This window comes from Pocillopora verrucosa, chromosome 11, assembly GCF_036669915.1.
Source record: "Pocillopora verrucosa isolate sample1 chromosome 11, ASM3666991v2, whole genome shotgun sequence".
NCBI lineage: Eukaryota > Metazoa > Cnidaria > Anthozoa > Scleractinia > Pocilloporidae > Pocillopora > Pocillopora verrucosa.
The window spans coordinates 19,172,104-19,188,638 of NC_089322.1; the positions used below are offsets into that span (position 1 = coordinate 19,172,104).

The window sequence follows — 16,535 nt, forward strand, 5'->3', positions numbered from 1 at the left end:
AAAGCATGCATAAAATTTATATTTGTCTGTAAATTGAAATAGCTCATAGCTATTTTCCTGGTATAATGCTAAAATACTTACACTGGACATCAAGATTAGCGCTGGCATTTACAGAAGGCTTCAATCCATTCTCTGCCGAACACCAGTATTTTCCAGATTGAGTTCTGTTTGTTCTAAAACTCAGTGTGTCTCCTTCAGCCACGGTTTTCCCATCTTTAGTCCACGTCATCTTTGGAGTTGGGTTCCCAGTGGCAGCGCACTGGAAGGTTACCATGTCTCCTTCAGCAACAATCTTGTCCGATGGCTTGAGAATGATACTCGGGGGGTCTAAAAATGTGAAAAGAGAAATCTAAAACAATACTCCTTAGCAATCTTTTCTGATCGTCACGACCTTGTCCAGCGTTGTTTGGTTTTGAAGTTATACTTGATTCCTTTATGTTTGTTAATTAAAGAAGGGTTAATGAAAAAAATAATCAAGGAACAGCACACTGGCTTGCATAAAGCTCTAAATCTTACTTGAATAAACTTCTTCACCTGAGTTACATAAAGATGAGATCTGCATATTGCTGTTCTATCTGTTACAAAGGCAGATGACTTTCTTTGCACATCAGGAAAGACAGTTAGGTTGCACCAATCGTAATTTTTTCTACAAATCTCATTAGTACTGTTATGATATTTCTTTGAGGAAACACTTTCCTTAGATTCTTTACCAACTTACATTGTACATCAAGATTGACAGTTGTATTGATAGATTCACCAAGTCCATTCGTGGCCAAACACCAATATTTTCCAGAATCATTCCTGCTGGTTTCAAAGCTGAGAGTTTGTCCTTCTGCCACAGATTTTGTATCTTTCATCCACGTTATAGTTGGTGTTGGGTTCCCAGTGGCAGTGCAATGAAAAGTTGTATTCGTTCCCTCAATAACAGTTTGATTTGTTGGTCTTGAATCAAAGCTTGGTGGAACTGAGATATAATACACACAGCATGAAAAAGTGAATAACAAAGCAGTTAGTAAAAAGAGGTCAAGTATTGGACCACAAATAACAATTGCTATAACGTTATTGTACTTACACTGGACATCAAGATTGGCGCTGGCATTGACAGCAGATTTCACCCCATTCTCTGCAGAACACCAGTACTTTCCAGATTGAGTTCTATTGGGTCTAAAACTCAGTGTGTCTCCTTCAGTCATAGTTTTTCCATTTTTAGTCCACGTTATCTTTGGAGTTGGGTTTCCAGCGGCAGCACACTGGAAGGTTAGCAATTTTCCCTCGGTAACAATCTTATCCTCTGGCTTGAGGATGATACTCGGGGAGTCTAACAATGGGAAAAGAGAAATCTAAAACAAGTCGTACATTTGATAACTAAGTCGCTACATGTTTATCTTCTACAATTCAGCACAAAATAATCAATTCTTAATTTCGACCTTAACCAACGCTGTTTGGTTTTGACTTTACACTTGATTCCTTGATGTTTGGTAACAAGAGAAGGGATTATGAACAAAAAATAAGCAAGGGAACACCACACTGCCTTGTATAGAGCTTGTGTTGCCTCGGTATAATTTTGATATTTTAAGATACCAATCTTATTTAAATAAACGTCTTCACCGGAGTTACATAAATATGTGAAACTTCATATTGCTTTTCTATCTGTTACTAAAATAGATGAGATTTTAGCATATCCGGAAAGACAGTTAGGTTGAACCAAGATATTTATTTGAGCTGTTATGATGTTTCTTTTAGGAAAAACTTTTCCGTAGTTTCTTTACCAAACTTACATTGTACATCAAGATTGACAGTTGTATTGATAGATTCACCAAGTCCATTCGTGGCCAAACACCAATATTTTCCAGAATCATTCCTGCTGGTTTCAAAGCTGAGAGTGTGTCCTTCTGCCACAGATTTTCCATCTTTCATCCACGTTATAGTTGGAGTTGGGTTCCCAGTGGCAGTGCAATGGAAAGTTGCATTCGTTCCCTCAATAACAGTTTGATTTGTTGGTCTTGAATCAAAGCTTGGTGGAACTGAGATATAATACACACAGCATGAAAAAGTGAATAACAAAGCAGTTAGTAAAAAGAGGTCAAGTATTGGACCACAAATAACAATTGCTATAACGTTATTGTACTTACACTGGACATCAAGATTGGCGCTGGCATTGACAGCAGATTTCACCCCATTCTCTGCAGAACACCAGTACTTTCCAGATTGAGTTCTATTGGGTCTAAAACTCAGTGTGTCTCCTTCAGTCATAGTTTTTCCATTTTTAGTCCACGTTATCTTTGGAGTTGGGTTTCCAGCGGCAGCACACTGGAAGGTTAGCAATTTTCCCTCGGTAACAATCTTATCCTCTGGCTTGAGGATGATACTCGGGGAGTCTAACAATGGGAAAAGAGAAATCTAAAACAAGTCGTACATTTGATAACTAAGTCGCTACATGTTTATCTTCTACAATTCAGCACAAAATAATCAATTCTTAATTTCGACCTTAACCAACGCTGTTTGGTTTTGACTTTACACTTGATTCCTTGATGTTTGGTAACAAGAGAAGGGATTATGAACAAAAAATAAGCAAGGGAACACCACACTGCCTTGTATAGAGCTTGTGTTGCCTCGGTATAATTTTGATATTTTAAGATACCAATCTTATTTAAATAAACGTCTTCACCGGAGTTACATAAATATGTGAAACTTCATATTGCTTTTCTATCTGTTACTAAAATAGATGAGATTTTAGCATATCCGGAAAGACAGTTAGGTTGAACCAAGATATTTATTTGAGCTGTTATGATGTTTCTTTTAGGAAAAACTTTTCCGTAGTTTCTTTACCAAACTTACATTGTACATCAAGATTGACAGTTGTATTGATAGATTCACCAAGTCCATTCGTGGCCAAACACCAATATTTTCCAGAATCATTCCTGCTGGTTTCAAAGCTGAGAGTGTGTCCTTCTGCCACAGATTTTCCATCTTTCATCCACGTTATAGTTGGAGTTGGGTTCCCAGTGGCAGTGCAATGGAAAGTTGCATTCGTTCCCTCAATAACAGTTTGATTTGTTGGTCTTGAATCAAAGCTTGGTGGAACTGAGATATAATACACACAGCATGAAAAAGTGAATAACAAAGCAGTTAGTAAAAAGAGGTCAAGTATTGGACCACAAGTGAAAACTGGTATAATGTTAATGTACTTACATTGGACGTCAAGATTAGCGCTGGCATTGACAACAGCTTTTACTCCGTTCTCTGCCGAACACCAGTATTCCCCAGATTGAGTTCTGTTGGTTTCAAAACTCAGTGTGTCTCCTTCACCCACAGTCTTCCCATCTTTAGTCCATGTTATCTTTGGAGTTGGGTTACCAGTGGCAACACAACTGAAGGTTACAAAATTACCCTCGGTAATAATTTTGTCCGTTGGCTTAATGATGATACTTGATGGGTCTAAAAAAAGTGATTTAGAGAAATATAAAGCAAATTGAACATTTTGGAGCAAAGTCAAGATTTGTGTATTTTCAAAAATTGAGCGTAAATCAACTTTTCATTTCCACTATTTCCTAACCTTTCCGACCTAAGCTATCCTTGTTTGCTTTGGGCTTAATACTCGACTCCTTGATGTTTGTTGATTTAAAACGCGATAATGAAAACAAATAACACTAAGGGAACAGAAAACTGCCGAGTATAGAGCTCGTGAAACTTTAGTATCAGATAGGACACCATTCTCACTTAAATAAAGTTCTACACCGGGGTTACATAAAGATGTGATCTGCATGAGGGTTTCTTTCTTTACTAAATTTGTTGAGATTTTGGCACATCAGGGAAAACAATTTGGTTGGTACAAAAGTAAATTATTTTCTACATATTTCATTATCATTGTTATGATCTTTCTTTGAAGAAACAGTTATCCTCTTGTTTCTCTACCAAACTTACATTGCACATCAAGATAAACTGTCGTATTGATAGCGTCACCCAGCCCATTCTTAGCCAAACACCAATATTTTCCAGAATCATTCCTGCTGGTTTCAAAGGTGAGAGTGTCTTTTTTAGACATGGAAGTGCCATTCTTCATCCATTTTATGGTTGGAGTTGGGTTCCCAGTGGCAGTGCAAAGGAAAGTTACATTCGTTCCTTCGATAACAGTTTGGTTGCTTGGTCTCGAAGTAAAACTTGGTTGATCTGGAAAAAGAGAAAACAAACAGACCAGTAAATTAAAAGCCAGCAAGTACAAAGATGCTTAATAATAGACTACCATCAAAGATTTTCAGTTCTTCTCCTGGTAGGGCGCTATCGTACTTACACAAAACATCAAGATTGGCACTAGCATTATCGGTAAACTTCAATCCATTGTCTGCTAAACACCAGTATTTTCCAGATTGAGTTCTGTTAGCTTCAAAGCTCAGTGTATCTCCTTCATCTACAGTCTTGCCATCTTTAATCCACGTTATTGTTGGAGTTGGGTTCCCAGTGGCAGTACAGTGGAAGGCTACCTCATTTCCTTCTGCGACAGTCTTGTTCGTTGGGTTGACGACAATACTTGGGGAAACTAAGAAGAAAGGACGATTAAAAAGAAAAGTAATCGTGTTCATCTTCAACAATACAACAAAAAAGTAGTCAGGTGTCGCTTTGTTCGTCCTAGGCCAATCCTGATGTGTCTTCGTTTGTTTTGAAACGTGTGCTAGAAGCAGATCTAGAAATTCGTAATAAGGGAAGGACGACCAGACTTAAATACACTTATTTTCAATTTTTCAGCCTCGATAAGCTAAGTACTATTCAAAAACAAGTAAATTTAAATACTTCATACTAAGTAGTAGTATGTTGAACTGTCTTTGCAACAATTTTAGGGTTAGACGTTCGACAAGTTGTAAAAATACCAAAGGTCTGATAAGGGGGGAGAAAAGTGTTTCGGAAACCCCCCCCCCCCCAACTTCCCCCTGGATCTACCACTGGTTTCGACACGATTGTCGTAAAACTTTTAACACAGCGCGTTACTTCGTCAGTTTCTTTATCAAACTTACATTGTACATCAAGATAGGTAGTGGTGTTGATAGTTTCACCCACTCCATTCTCAGCCAAACACCAATAATTTCCAGAATTGTTTCTGTTGGTTTCAAGACTGAGAGAGTTTCCCTTAGCCACAGCATTCCCATCTTTCATCCACGAAATCTTTGGAGTTGGGTTCCCAGTGGCATTACAATGGAATGCAGCTTTTGTTCCTTCCATAACAGTCTGGTTGGCTGGTTTCCATGTAAAGCTTGGTGGAACTAATAAATGGTGAATCATTCATGAAGTTTAGAACAGCAGGAGATAGGAAAACATTAGCTCGGTAAGTGAAAAGAACATAAAAAGAGATAAAATAACTCAAGAAGTCACAAGAATAAAAAATATTGAAATACAATTGACGACTTCTTTTTTTTATTTTCCTGGTACAATGCTAAAGTACTTACACTGGACATCAAGATTGGCGCTGGTATTTACAGGAGACTTCAATCCGTTATCTGCCAAACACCAGTATTTTCCAGATTGAGTTCTGTTGGGTTTGAAGCTAAGTGTGTCTCCTTCAGCCACAGTCTTCCCATCTTTCATCCACGTTATATTAGGAGCTGGGTTGCCAGTGGCAGTACACTGGAAGGTTGCCATATCTCCCTCAATAACAGTCTTATCCTTTGGTTGGCTGATAATACTCGGGGAAACTTAGTGATGAATAAAAGGATATAAGTTTTCAATTATGCAGCCGAGTTACGACTTGTTCATCTTCAACAATAAATTAAAAACTAATCAAGTTTCCATTTACAATCTCTTCCAATCCCCTCTCTGAGTTAGCCATTCCAATTTGCTTTCGGTCTTATTCCTAACGCACTAGTGTTTCTCGATAGAGACAGGATGTTAAAGTGTGGGAATCGGGAATTGTCGCATTAAAAAAAGCTCAGGTTACCTTTAATTTTAACATCAAGAAAGGATATCACTATCGGCTACAGGAAGATCTTCAAAGGAGGTTTGCTTTTTCATGTTTCTAGTGTTTTGGAACATACACAAATTCAGCCAAGTTACACGGCACGAATTGAATTTTTTTTTCACTTCGTTGGCATTGTCATAATATTTTTTGTGAAAATACTTTTCTTGTTTCTTTTTAAACTTACATTTTACATCAAGATAGACAGTTGTATTGATAGCTTCACCCAGTCCATTCTTAGCCAAACACCAATATTTTCCAGAATCATTCCTGCTGGTTTCAAAGCCGAGAGTCTCTCCTTCAGCCACAGAACTCCCGTCTTTCATCCACGTTACAGTCGGAGTTGGGTTCCCAGCGGCAGTGCAAAGGAAAGTTACATTCGTTCCTTCGACAACAGTTTGGTTGCTTGGTCTCGTAGTAAAGCTTGGTGGAACTGAAACAATGGATAAAAGCAAAACAGAGTGAGCAATAAACCATTTTTTTCCTAGCGGTTTTAAACACTAGATTGGTGATCGTTCACGAAAAGGAAAATGAGGTAAAAAAATAAAGGTCCTATAACCGCCTTTGGGCAAGAAGTGTCATGAATCGGACCCTGCGATGACCAGATTGTTACAACTGTAGACTGACTCAAAAAAGATTGATCATCTCTGTGTGCCTGTAACAAGCATAATTTCGGACCCCTGATATTCATCATATTCTCGTGGTATAATTATATTGTACCAGGGTTTTCTTTAAGGTTTTAAGTAGCCGGAGCTTTTTTAAAGGTAAACGGTTGTGGGTCTCGAAATCCAATATGGCGGACAAAACGTCATATCGTTCGTACTTTCCTGCCACCGCAGCAAGATTTGTCAAAAAGATAGTCCCCATCAGAACGTTTTTAAACTAACCTTGAGTCAGAAGTCTTTTTATGTTTTCAGAAAAGATAGGCAGTGCAAATTTATATTTTTACTGAGCCCAAGTTTAGACCTGATAAACATCATCTCTGTACGGGCTCTAGAATTAAGCAATGAAAGTAGCCGGCGAAACCTTGCAGAGAAGCCGGCGTACTTCGCCGGCTGCCGGCGCTTATCTATAACCCTGTGTACTTACACTGAACATCAAGATTGGCGCTAGCATTAACTGCAGACTTCACTCCATTCTGTGCTGAACACCAGTACTTTCCAGATTGGGTTCTGTTTGTTTTAAGGCTTAGTGTGTTACCCTCAGCCAAAGTCTTCCCATCTTTGATCCATTTAATCTCTGGAATTGGATTCCCGCTAGCCGTGCAGCGGAAGGCTACCATATCACCCTCAGTAATAGTCTTGTCAGTTGGCTTAATGGTAATACTCGGTGAAACTGAAAAAGTAAAAATTGAAAAGATATAGATTACGTTCATACAATTGTTATTCTGTAGAGAGCCACCTTACTTTAAATTTTTTTGAGTTTGCCATTTTCAATCCTTGCCTTTGCAACTCTAGCCATCCTTGTATACGTTTAATTTATTCTTCCCACTAAGTTGTTGGACTGCTGTCGTTTTACTGTTCCATTAACCCAATATCTATCACGAACTTACATTGCACATCAAGATTGGCACTAGCGTTGACAGTTGGATTCAATCCGTTATCTGCTAAACACCAGTATCTTCCAGAATGATTCCTGTTAGCATCAATACTCAATGTGTTTCCCTGAGTCACAGTCTTCCCATTGTTAATCCAGGTTATATTTGGGACTGGGTTTCCAACGGCACTGCAGTTGAACGTAGCTACGCCACCCTCTTCAACGGTTTGATTAGTCGGTCGGACTGTAATGCTTGGTGCAACTGTAAATCGAATAAATAACCATTGGATAATAATAAAATGCTGAAGACGTCTCAAGCACGAAGCACGGAGACAATTGACAATACGGAAATAATGGAAATAACACTGTACCTCTCGGTTTGGGGAGAGGAATATTCTCAAATTATTTGAAAAGGTCAAATTGACCAGTTATGCTGCGTACTGAAGCCATTTTGAAGTGATATTTGTAGAAATCCGGGACTCAACAAATTTTGCTTCATTGTGTTCATTCATGGTTTTGAAAAACTTTCCAATACTCCGCACCGATCAAAGACGTAAAACTCAAAAGTGATTGTGACTTGATAACCAACGTTTTACTGCGCATAAGTCACTTTTCTCGCTTCTGTTATATTTTCCTTTGTTGTAAATGGCCGTCGAGATAACTTTGGTTTTCGTTTACAACATGCAACCGGAATTTACACTATCAAGTAAGTACTTAAAACAACCATTTGATACTTACACAGCACATTCAGATAGGCACTAGCATTGGCAATAGTTTGAAATCCATTTTCTGCCACACACCAGTAATTTCCGGACTGATTCCTGTTGACTACTAAGCTGAGGTGATCTCCTTTACCCACAGTAATCCCATCCTTGATCCAAGATATGTTTGGTGTTGGGTTACCAGAGGCTGCACAATCCAATGTGGCTGTTTCTCCTTCGAGGACAGTTTGATTTACTGGTATAGTTGTTAGGTTTGCTGGAACTACAATGGATCAGAGAAGATCATTGTTTTGCAACTAGTGCGTGCGTTTATCCGCTGCTAAATCAGAGAATTGCAATCGTAAGATAACATACTCGTGTCATGTTTTTACTCACATTGTACATCAAGATAGGCACTTGTGTTGATAGCAGGACCCAGTCCATTCTCCGCAGAACACCAGTACTCTCCAGATTCACCCTTATTCGGCGTCAAACTCAAAGTTTCCCCATGAGACACAGTCGTACCATCCTTGATCCACACTATCTTTGGGGTTGGGTTACCGGTTGCATTACAGGTAAACGTTACGTCATTAGCCTCTATGACAGTTTTGTCAGAAGGTTTTATGGAGAAGCTTGGAGGATCTATAAAAGAAGGGGTTAAGTTTGCAGCTAGCTTATGACAATTTAATCCATGAAATTTAACAAGATATTATGTAAATTAAGTTGCGCTAATCAGAAGATTTCTCAATCTAGAGTAGATTTGTGATAACATAACTAAAGCATTTTCTTACCCATCCAGTTACTGCTCTGTCACAACACTTTTAAATCGAGTGTCGAAATTAAAACCGGAATGTATCGGTTTTTCTTCACCTCTCTCTCAAACAGTCTTGTTAGGTAGCAGTCATTACGTATTGCTTGGGGAGGGTTGAGGGATTTGGGAGGGGAATCACATGGTTTTCTGGGAGGAGGAGGGAGGTATGGTTTTCAAAAGAAAGCATGAAGGGGGTACTATGGAAAATTGACTGCAAATGAGGGGAGGTCGGATCAATATCAGTATCTGAGCAACTGCCCACCCACCCCTCCCCTAACTCAACAACAGTCAATTGATAACAACTAAGGGTTAATGTTGGGTTAAGGGAGGGGTAGGTGGGCAGTTGCATAGATACTGATATTGATCCAGGAGGTAAATAGAATACATCAGAACCCTATGGGGGAACAGGCGAATTTTGCTCAAGTTCATTTGCAGAAGGAAAAAAACTTGGTTGAGAATTCCAACTCTTTAACTGTCAAATAAATACTCACATTGTACATTAAGGTGAGTTCTCGCTTTGACAGTGACATTCAACCCGTTATCTGCCAAACACAGGTATATTCCAGAATCATTCCTCAGAGCTGTGAAGCGTAGTGTATCGCCATAAGCCACAGGTTTTCCATCCTTCATCCACGTTATCTTTGGTGCAGGGTTACCAATTGCATCGCAATGGAGAGTCACTTCATCAGATTCATTGACCGTCTTGTTAACCTTTGCACCCGTGAGACTTGGTGCGACTGAAAGTGAAGAATATTCGATGTTGACCGTTTACACCCTAACATCAGTATGCATATTCTCCATACTGTTCTCTATACATTTCCAAAGGTGCTGATAAGGAGAATTTCTTTAACAATCAATAGATTCTTTAGTTGGTGATCATTTCCTTTATTCTCGTGCCTTAATCTTTGATTCAGGTGTGTTATTGTAAGGAGGAATTAGCTGCTTGTCAAAAAAGTCAAAGGGGTAAGTCAAAGGGTTACAGTACTACCCTTTAACAGCTTAGACATAACTGCAGTGCTCCAAGCTGCAACCCTTTTGGTCATTGGCGAGTGATAAAATAATTGAGCAACTTCTTCTGAACCAAATTGCCCATTCAACGGCTTGTGTTCAGTAGTCAAGTGGCATGTTGTGGCTTTACCATGGTTAAAAGGGGGGTGGGAAGGAAGTGTGACATTTAATTGACATATTATGTACCATTGCAAAAAAGATGCCTCTTTCATTTGCCCCCCTTCCTTTCTGGTTACCAAATTTTTGTTTCGGGAGACCATGTTAAGAATAGCATCTCTGAAACGAGATGAGCTTGAAGCCCTGAACTGCAATGTTAATAAAATCAATGAATTTTGCCAAATTACTTACAAAGCACATCAAGATAGGCACTAGCATTGGCAGTGGCTTTGAATCCATTCTCTGCTGAACACCAGTATTTCCCAGATTGGTTCCTGCTTGCTGAGAATCTTAGAATCTCTCCAGAACCCACAGTCATCCCATCTTTAGTCCACGTTATCTTTGGGGTTGGGTTACCAGTGGCAATGCATTGGAAAGTTGCTTCATCCGACTCAAGAACTGTTTGGTTACTGGGTGCAGTGATTAGGCTTGGTGCAACTGCAACAAAGAAAACCAGCTGTGATGCATTGAAAGGATAATCACAGGCATGATTGGTCAAGGGTTCTTTGGAAAATCAACAGTCTTGAAAACTTTTTATTTGATCTCAAAATCTTGTCGAAAGTTGTCAAAAATTCTTGTTCATAGTTAATTTTACTTTGTTCTTGAAGTCTCACATTTCTTCAAAAGTTCTCAAGTTCGGAGATTTTTACTCCTTACCCAGGGTCTGGCTCAAAATATTGATATAGAAGCTTCAATTTATTGCTGCAAGTGGAGAAAGCTGTTACATAGTTAGGAAAAAACATAAAAGAGGATAACACTGCTCTACCTAAAGCATCAGAAATAACAAGTCTCACTTTCTGTCTCTACAAATCTATGATGAAAACTGCGGTGCTGCATCAATGGAGGGCATTATAAGATAATTTGTGAAAATTTTTGAAGCTGACGTTTCAAATGTTAGTCCTTCCTCAGAGCATATGATCAAAGTATCCCACAATTCTGGGATTTTACCATTTGTCCCTTATATAATACTGTAGATGCATTTTTAAATACAAGTTGATCTTCGAGTGTTAAGCAAAGTCAAACTACAATAGCAGGGGAATGTAGACTACCTTTGACAGTATTGATATTTGTATTACAAAGTAGAAATAACACTAAACAAATTGTGCTTATTCCACTCAATCAAACACGTTCTCAATCACCCCTACAGAAATAATATGCTCAAATGATCAAGTAATTTTGCATTTCTACTTACAAAGCACGTCAAGATATGCACTGGTGTTCATCACTGTCTTTAAGCCATTCTCTGCCATGCACCAGTAATTTCCAGAATTATTCCTGTTGCTTTCAAATCTTAGTGTCTCTCCATGTGCCACAGTCTTTCCATCCTTGTACCAAGTTACATTTGGCAATGGGTTTCCAGTGGCATTGCAATGAAACATTACCATGTCAGTCTCTTTTACTGTTTGGTTAACAGGCTTGTTCACAAAATTTGGCAAATCTGTAAGAGAGGTTCAAGAGAAAGGCCTTGTGACTACTATTCCTTGATATGAGACTATGATTCCTTCTTGGCAAAACCCCCAGCCTACACATGCCCTAGTGCTGAGTCTGCTAAGTGTTTCAGGCCTCAATAAGTACTTATAAAATCAAGCTGATAACAAGAACTTGGATTTGACTTTTGCACAGGGATGGTAAATCTAAAATGCGATGGCAGTGTGGAGTGCCAGAGGTCACCAAAGTAGATCAGCCACACCCTATGACTTGAGGTAGCTGCCAATTGACGCAATACTAGGAAAGATGTTTTAGGAGTGATAACACTGCAGTTAAGTCAGGTACTTAGAAAGATTTATGCATGGGAACTGGAGGGGGAGAAATAAGGATTCAATGACAAAACATAATCCTGAAAAGCTCTGCTCCTTCTCAACTGATCAACCTCTACTCTTCAAAAGTACACAAACTGGAGATAGTGTAAAACTAAAGTATCACACTTGTAACTGTTGTGCATTGGCGATGGAGATAAAAATTGGATCAGTACTCAGCTTGGCTAAATTTCATTTGCTGTGGGGAACAGGAAACTTCAGCATTCAAGAACACTGGTCCACCCATAGACATCCCTGCAGCCTCAGAGTCCATAGAAATTCTCAAAAAGATATAGCATTCTCACTTACACTGAACATCAAGAGTAGCACTAGCATTAACAGTAGAATTCAGTCCATTTTCCACAGAACACCAATATTTCCCAGATTGATTCCTCATAGCTTCAAAGATAAGCAATCCTTGAGTAGCCACAGTCTTGCCATCTTTCATCCACTTTATCTCAGGCACAGGGTTCCCATCTGCAGCACAGTGGAAGGTAGTTTCTGTGCCTTCAAGGACAACCTGATTAACTGGTTTTGTGGTCAAACTTGGTGGGTCTAGAAAAGACATTCATTCATAAACATATGTCCTCATTTCATCTTCTAAATTAAACCTCAAAAGGGCCAAAGGCTAACCATTGAAGACTTTCATTCCATCATAGAAATTGTAGGAAGAAATTCCTTTTTGATTACTCCTGGAAGTGAAAGGGCAAATATGCTATACATCACTTACATTGTACATTAAGGTGGGCACTGGCGTTCACTGTGATACCCAGACCATTTTCTACTGAACACCAGTATTTTCCTGATTGATTTCTGTTGACTTCAAAGCTCAAAGTTTCTCCTTTAGCCATAGTCTCTCCACCTTTCAGCCACGATACCTTTGGAGTTGGGTTCCCAGTGGCAGTACAGTGGAAGGTTATCCTTTTGTTTTCAATGATTGTTTGATCTGATGGCCTGGTTATTATGCTTGGTGGAACTAAAACAATTTGATTATACTCACTAATGATAAAATAAAACAGGCTGTGTAAAGTTTGAGAGTAATAATTTCCCTTTCACAAGGGAAAAATCATTTCATCAGTCAATAGAGATATATCTTTAAAAAAATAACTGAAAAATAGCTACCAGTTAACTGTTTCTCAAAGACTTGCACTGGAAGTTCTTGATTGACATAGCCCAAAAAACTTACAAATACTACAGCTGCATTAATCAAAAGCAGCACTTTGTCGCCTAAATCCATTTTTTTTACTCCCAAATGTGATTAACATGTACATGTTACATCTCCACATAGTAACTAGTAACAAAAATATTTAAACTTATCAGGCAGATGTTGTTATCTTGATTACCACTAAATTCTTCTCACTGATTTACAAGGAAATGTGTACCAGCTAGAGGGGGAATTCACAAGCCAATAGGACATCTTGGAAGTTAAAGAATTATTCCATGTCTACCCAAATATCTACGTAAATGCAAAATTTTCACTTACATTGTACATCAAGAATAGCACTGGCATTCACAATCACACTCAATCCATTCTCAGCTGTGCACCAATATTTTCCAGATTGATTCCTGGTCGCTTCAAAGCTCAGTGTTTCTCCATGATCAACAGTAGTCCCATCTTTTAGCCAAGTTATCTTTGGGGTTGGGTTCCCAGTGGCAGAGCAGTTGAATGTTACAGTTTTGGACTCAATTACTGTCTGGTTTGTTGGTTTTGTGATTAAACTTGGTGCAACTGTCAAATCATAGAATATTGAATTGATATTTGTGAAACACAGTAAAATTTGTCTAAAATCCATGGAATCCCTTCCAAAAAAAAAAAAAACCCCTAAGCCTTTTCCTATCTCTGGAAGTGATTTTTAGTGTAAAATAAACATGGCAAAGAGTAAATCTCCGTGGCAAAAAAATTATTCCTGACTTGTATGTCTTAATGGCGTTCATGACAAAATGACAACACGTTTATCCATGGCCTTTTGTGCTGGCTTTTCACTCAATGAGTCTGTTCATTTCTCTAAAATGAAACTGCAATACTCACATTGTACATCAAGATGAGCACTAGCATTGACAGCAACACCCAAGCCATTACTCACTGAACACCAGTACTTTCCAGCCTTACTTCTGATCGCTCCAAAGGAAAGACTCTCTCCTTCTGATACTATCTTTCCATCTTTCATCCAGGTTGTTTTTGGAACAGGGTTACCAATGGCAGCACAGTAAAATGCCACCACCTTATTTTCAACAACGGTCTCGTTAGAAGGCTTGGTGGTAAAACTGGGTGGAACTAGGAGCACAACAAATTTATGAATAAGCTGTTGAATCTTAAAAATATGTATCCAGGTTTATAGTTTTGTTCCTTTAATGAAGTCAAACAGAAGCAGTTAAACTGATCCATCATAAAGTACTTAAGCAAGGGTTTCAAGAATTGTGGCTGTCGAGGATGTAATATGCAGCTTTACCAGGAAAACAACCTGAACACAAGGACCTGTTTGCAGACTAAACAGACAGCAGCAAGAGGTCTTTTAGGCGACCACAGATCACCAGTGCACGCTTTTCTTGAAACCCCCTGCTAAGGTCAGATGAGTTTCTAATACATAAAAGTAGAATATAGCTCTAATTACAGTTCATTGTTTGAGTTTTTTTCATTACCAAGAAGTTAAAAAAAGATGCAATATAGATAATTCATGTAAGATTTATAATCATGTTTAACCAACTTACATTGGACATCTAGAGTGGCACTTGCATTAACAGTGGAATTAAGTCCATTCTCTGCTAAACACCAGTACTTTCCAGATTGATTCCTGTTGGTTTCAAAGCTCAGTGTTTTTCCTTTAGCCACAGTCCTCCCATCTTTCATCCATGATATCTTTGGAGTTGGATTCCCGATGGCATTGCAGTGGAATGTTACATTTTCCGATTCAGTAACAGTTTGGTTAACTGGTTCCGTTATTAAACCAGGTACAACTAAACAAAAAATGGAAACACAATCTGAGCTTAAAATTTCTTAAGAAATGAAATTCGGCAAGCTTTTTAATAACAGGTTTTGAATAATTACTTGTTTAACATTCTGGATCAATATTTGGGCTACTGCCCACCTACCCCTCCCCTAAACCAACATTAACCCTAATTTGTCATTAATTGACTGCCGTTGGATACTGATATTGATCCAACATTCTGTCAAAATTTTCAGTTTCTTCAAATGATATAAATTCTCAACTCACTGTATTAGTATGTAGAATTAGAGGCAGTGTAGCTTAGTTGTTTGGGCGCTGAGCTTGTAACCTGTTAGGTTGTTCCTTAGTTTTTGGTTTTGGACTGAAAGTTTTAACACTGGAATTGCTCTGGTTTTGCTGCCCAAAACTTAGTGATTGACCAACCTTTAGGCAAAACTAAAACCAAGGTTGAGAGTTGAGAGGCGAACAGTCCGCCCTCGTCGCCTCGCTAGGCAGGGAAACCCCAGAATATGAAAGGACCTCTTGTTACAGCATATAGATCACCCCTGATGAAGGCACTAAACAGGAGTGTCTAAACGTTGGGTCTATGAATTGTAACTTCTTCGGTTACATTCATTAAATCTGTAAACCAAAGTAGCATCAAACCATGTCCCAAACCCCAGAATATTTCTGGCAATTCTAATCTAATTATCGTCCAGAGGAAACGTCAAACAATAGGCAGTCAAATCCAGTCGAAATTTATATAAATGCACCAATGGAACCTGCAGTAAATAATACGTTGCAATAAAGTAATTAAGTGTCGAGGTCTGATCGCTATGGATAGTACTCAAATTAACTCCACCATAGCTATTAACTTAAGTTAAATTTATTACGTCTTATCCCCAAACCTTAGTTTTGAAATGCGAAACGAGCTATTTTCCTCATGAGATCCCCGTCTTTTCCACGGTGGGGTTCGAAAAACTTTCGCTACTGCATTCCCTTTTGAGATACACCCAGCGTAAACTACAGATCGCCTACACACACCGTTTACGTGCGTAAGTACTGTCACACTCGACAGTACCGCCATCTTCATTTTTTTTCCAATTAGAGCTTAGCAGCCACACCTTTGAGTAACATTGTGTTCTTCGTGATCTTTACACAACGTAAACACGAAAGAGGTAAACATCGCGCTTGAATACGAGAAGGCTACAAACGTGGGCTCGAAAATACAGTCAAACACCACTAAAATCGAGAACTTGCTTGGACAGCTTCGCTTAGTAAGTAGAATGTTAGCTCAGAAAGAATTTACTAAAGAAGCAACATCGATTTGGCCGTATTCAGGGTTCTCAATAACTCAGGGAGTAGATTTCTAGCTTCATGGAGGTATAGGTAAACACGAGCCGTGAAGAGTGCTCAACCAGCATGAAAATGTAAAAGCATATATGAATGCGTGTCTTTGTAGAATACAAAACTGGCCTTTAAGGCAGTTGTCTGTTTACGAAATCTTTGGTAGCTTTTCTATAGGTAACTAAGGTATGCCATGTATGCATATGTTGACTTCTGTACCTATTACAGTGAAAACCATACTTAGTCAATAAGTATCAGATTATTTCTAGACATTCATATTTCCTCTGTTTCCTTTTTGGTCTGTTTGTATAG

At 38.7% G+C, this 16,535-nt stretch overlaps 1 protein-coding gene across 9 annotated transcripts in view; it reads right to left on the reverse strand.

Moving 5' to 3' along the window:
* LOC131787295 (hemicentin-2) overlaps positions 1-16,535 on the reverse strand; it is an 81,564-nt gene that overhangs the window by 25,963 nt on the left and 39,066 nt on the right. For all 9 annotated transcript variants that reach the window (XM_066174400.1, XM_066174393.1, XM_066174395.1 and 6 more), the window contains 24 exons: positions 14,662-14,907; positions 13,982-14,227; positions 13,436-13,681; positions 12,683-12,928; positions 12,262-12,507; positions 11,349-11,594; positions 10,349-10,594; positions 9,484-9,729; positions 8,578-8,823; positions 8,219-8,464; positions 7,497-7,742; positions 7,034-7,279; positions 6,132-6,377; positions 5,439-5,684; positions 5,010-5,255; positions 4,292-4,537; positions 3,925-4,170; positions 3,193-3,438; positions 2,839-3,084; positions 2,133-2,378; positions 1,779-2,024; positions 1,073-1,318; positions 719-964; positions 82-327 (listed from right to left, as the gene is read on the reverse strand). In XM_066174400.1, the coding sequence (XP_066030497.1) occupies positions 82-327; positions 719-964; positions 1,073-1,318; positions 1,779-2,024; positions 2,133-2,378; positions 2,839-3,084; positions 3,193-3,438; positions 3,925-4,170; positions 4,292-4,537; positions 5,010-5,255; positions 5,439-5,684; positions 6,132-6,377; positions 7,034-7,279; positions 7,497-7,742; positions 8,219-8,464; positions 8,578-8,823; positions 9,484-9,729; positions 10,349-10,594; positions 11,349-11,594; positions 12,262-12,507; positions 12,683-12,928; positions 13,436-13,681; positions 13,982-14,227; positions 14,662-14,907 (5,904 nt within the window). The remainder of the gene's footprint in view (positions 1-81; positions 328-718; positions 965-1,072; positions 1,319-1,778; positions 2,025-2,132; positions 2,379-2,838; positions 3,085-3,192; positions 3,439-3,924; positions 4,171-4,291; positions 4,538-5,009; positions 5,256-5,438; positions 5,685-6,131; positions 6,378-7,033; positions 7,280-7,496; positions 7,743-8,218; positions 8,465-8,577; positions 8,824-9,483; positions 9,730-10,348; positions 10,595-11,348; positions 11,595-12,261; positions 12,508-12,682; positions 12,929-13,435; positions 13,682-13,981; positions 14,228-14,661; positions 14,908-16,535) is intronic.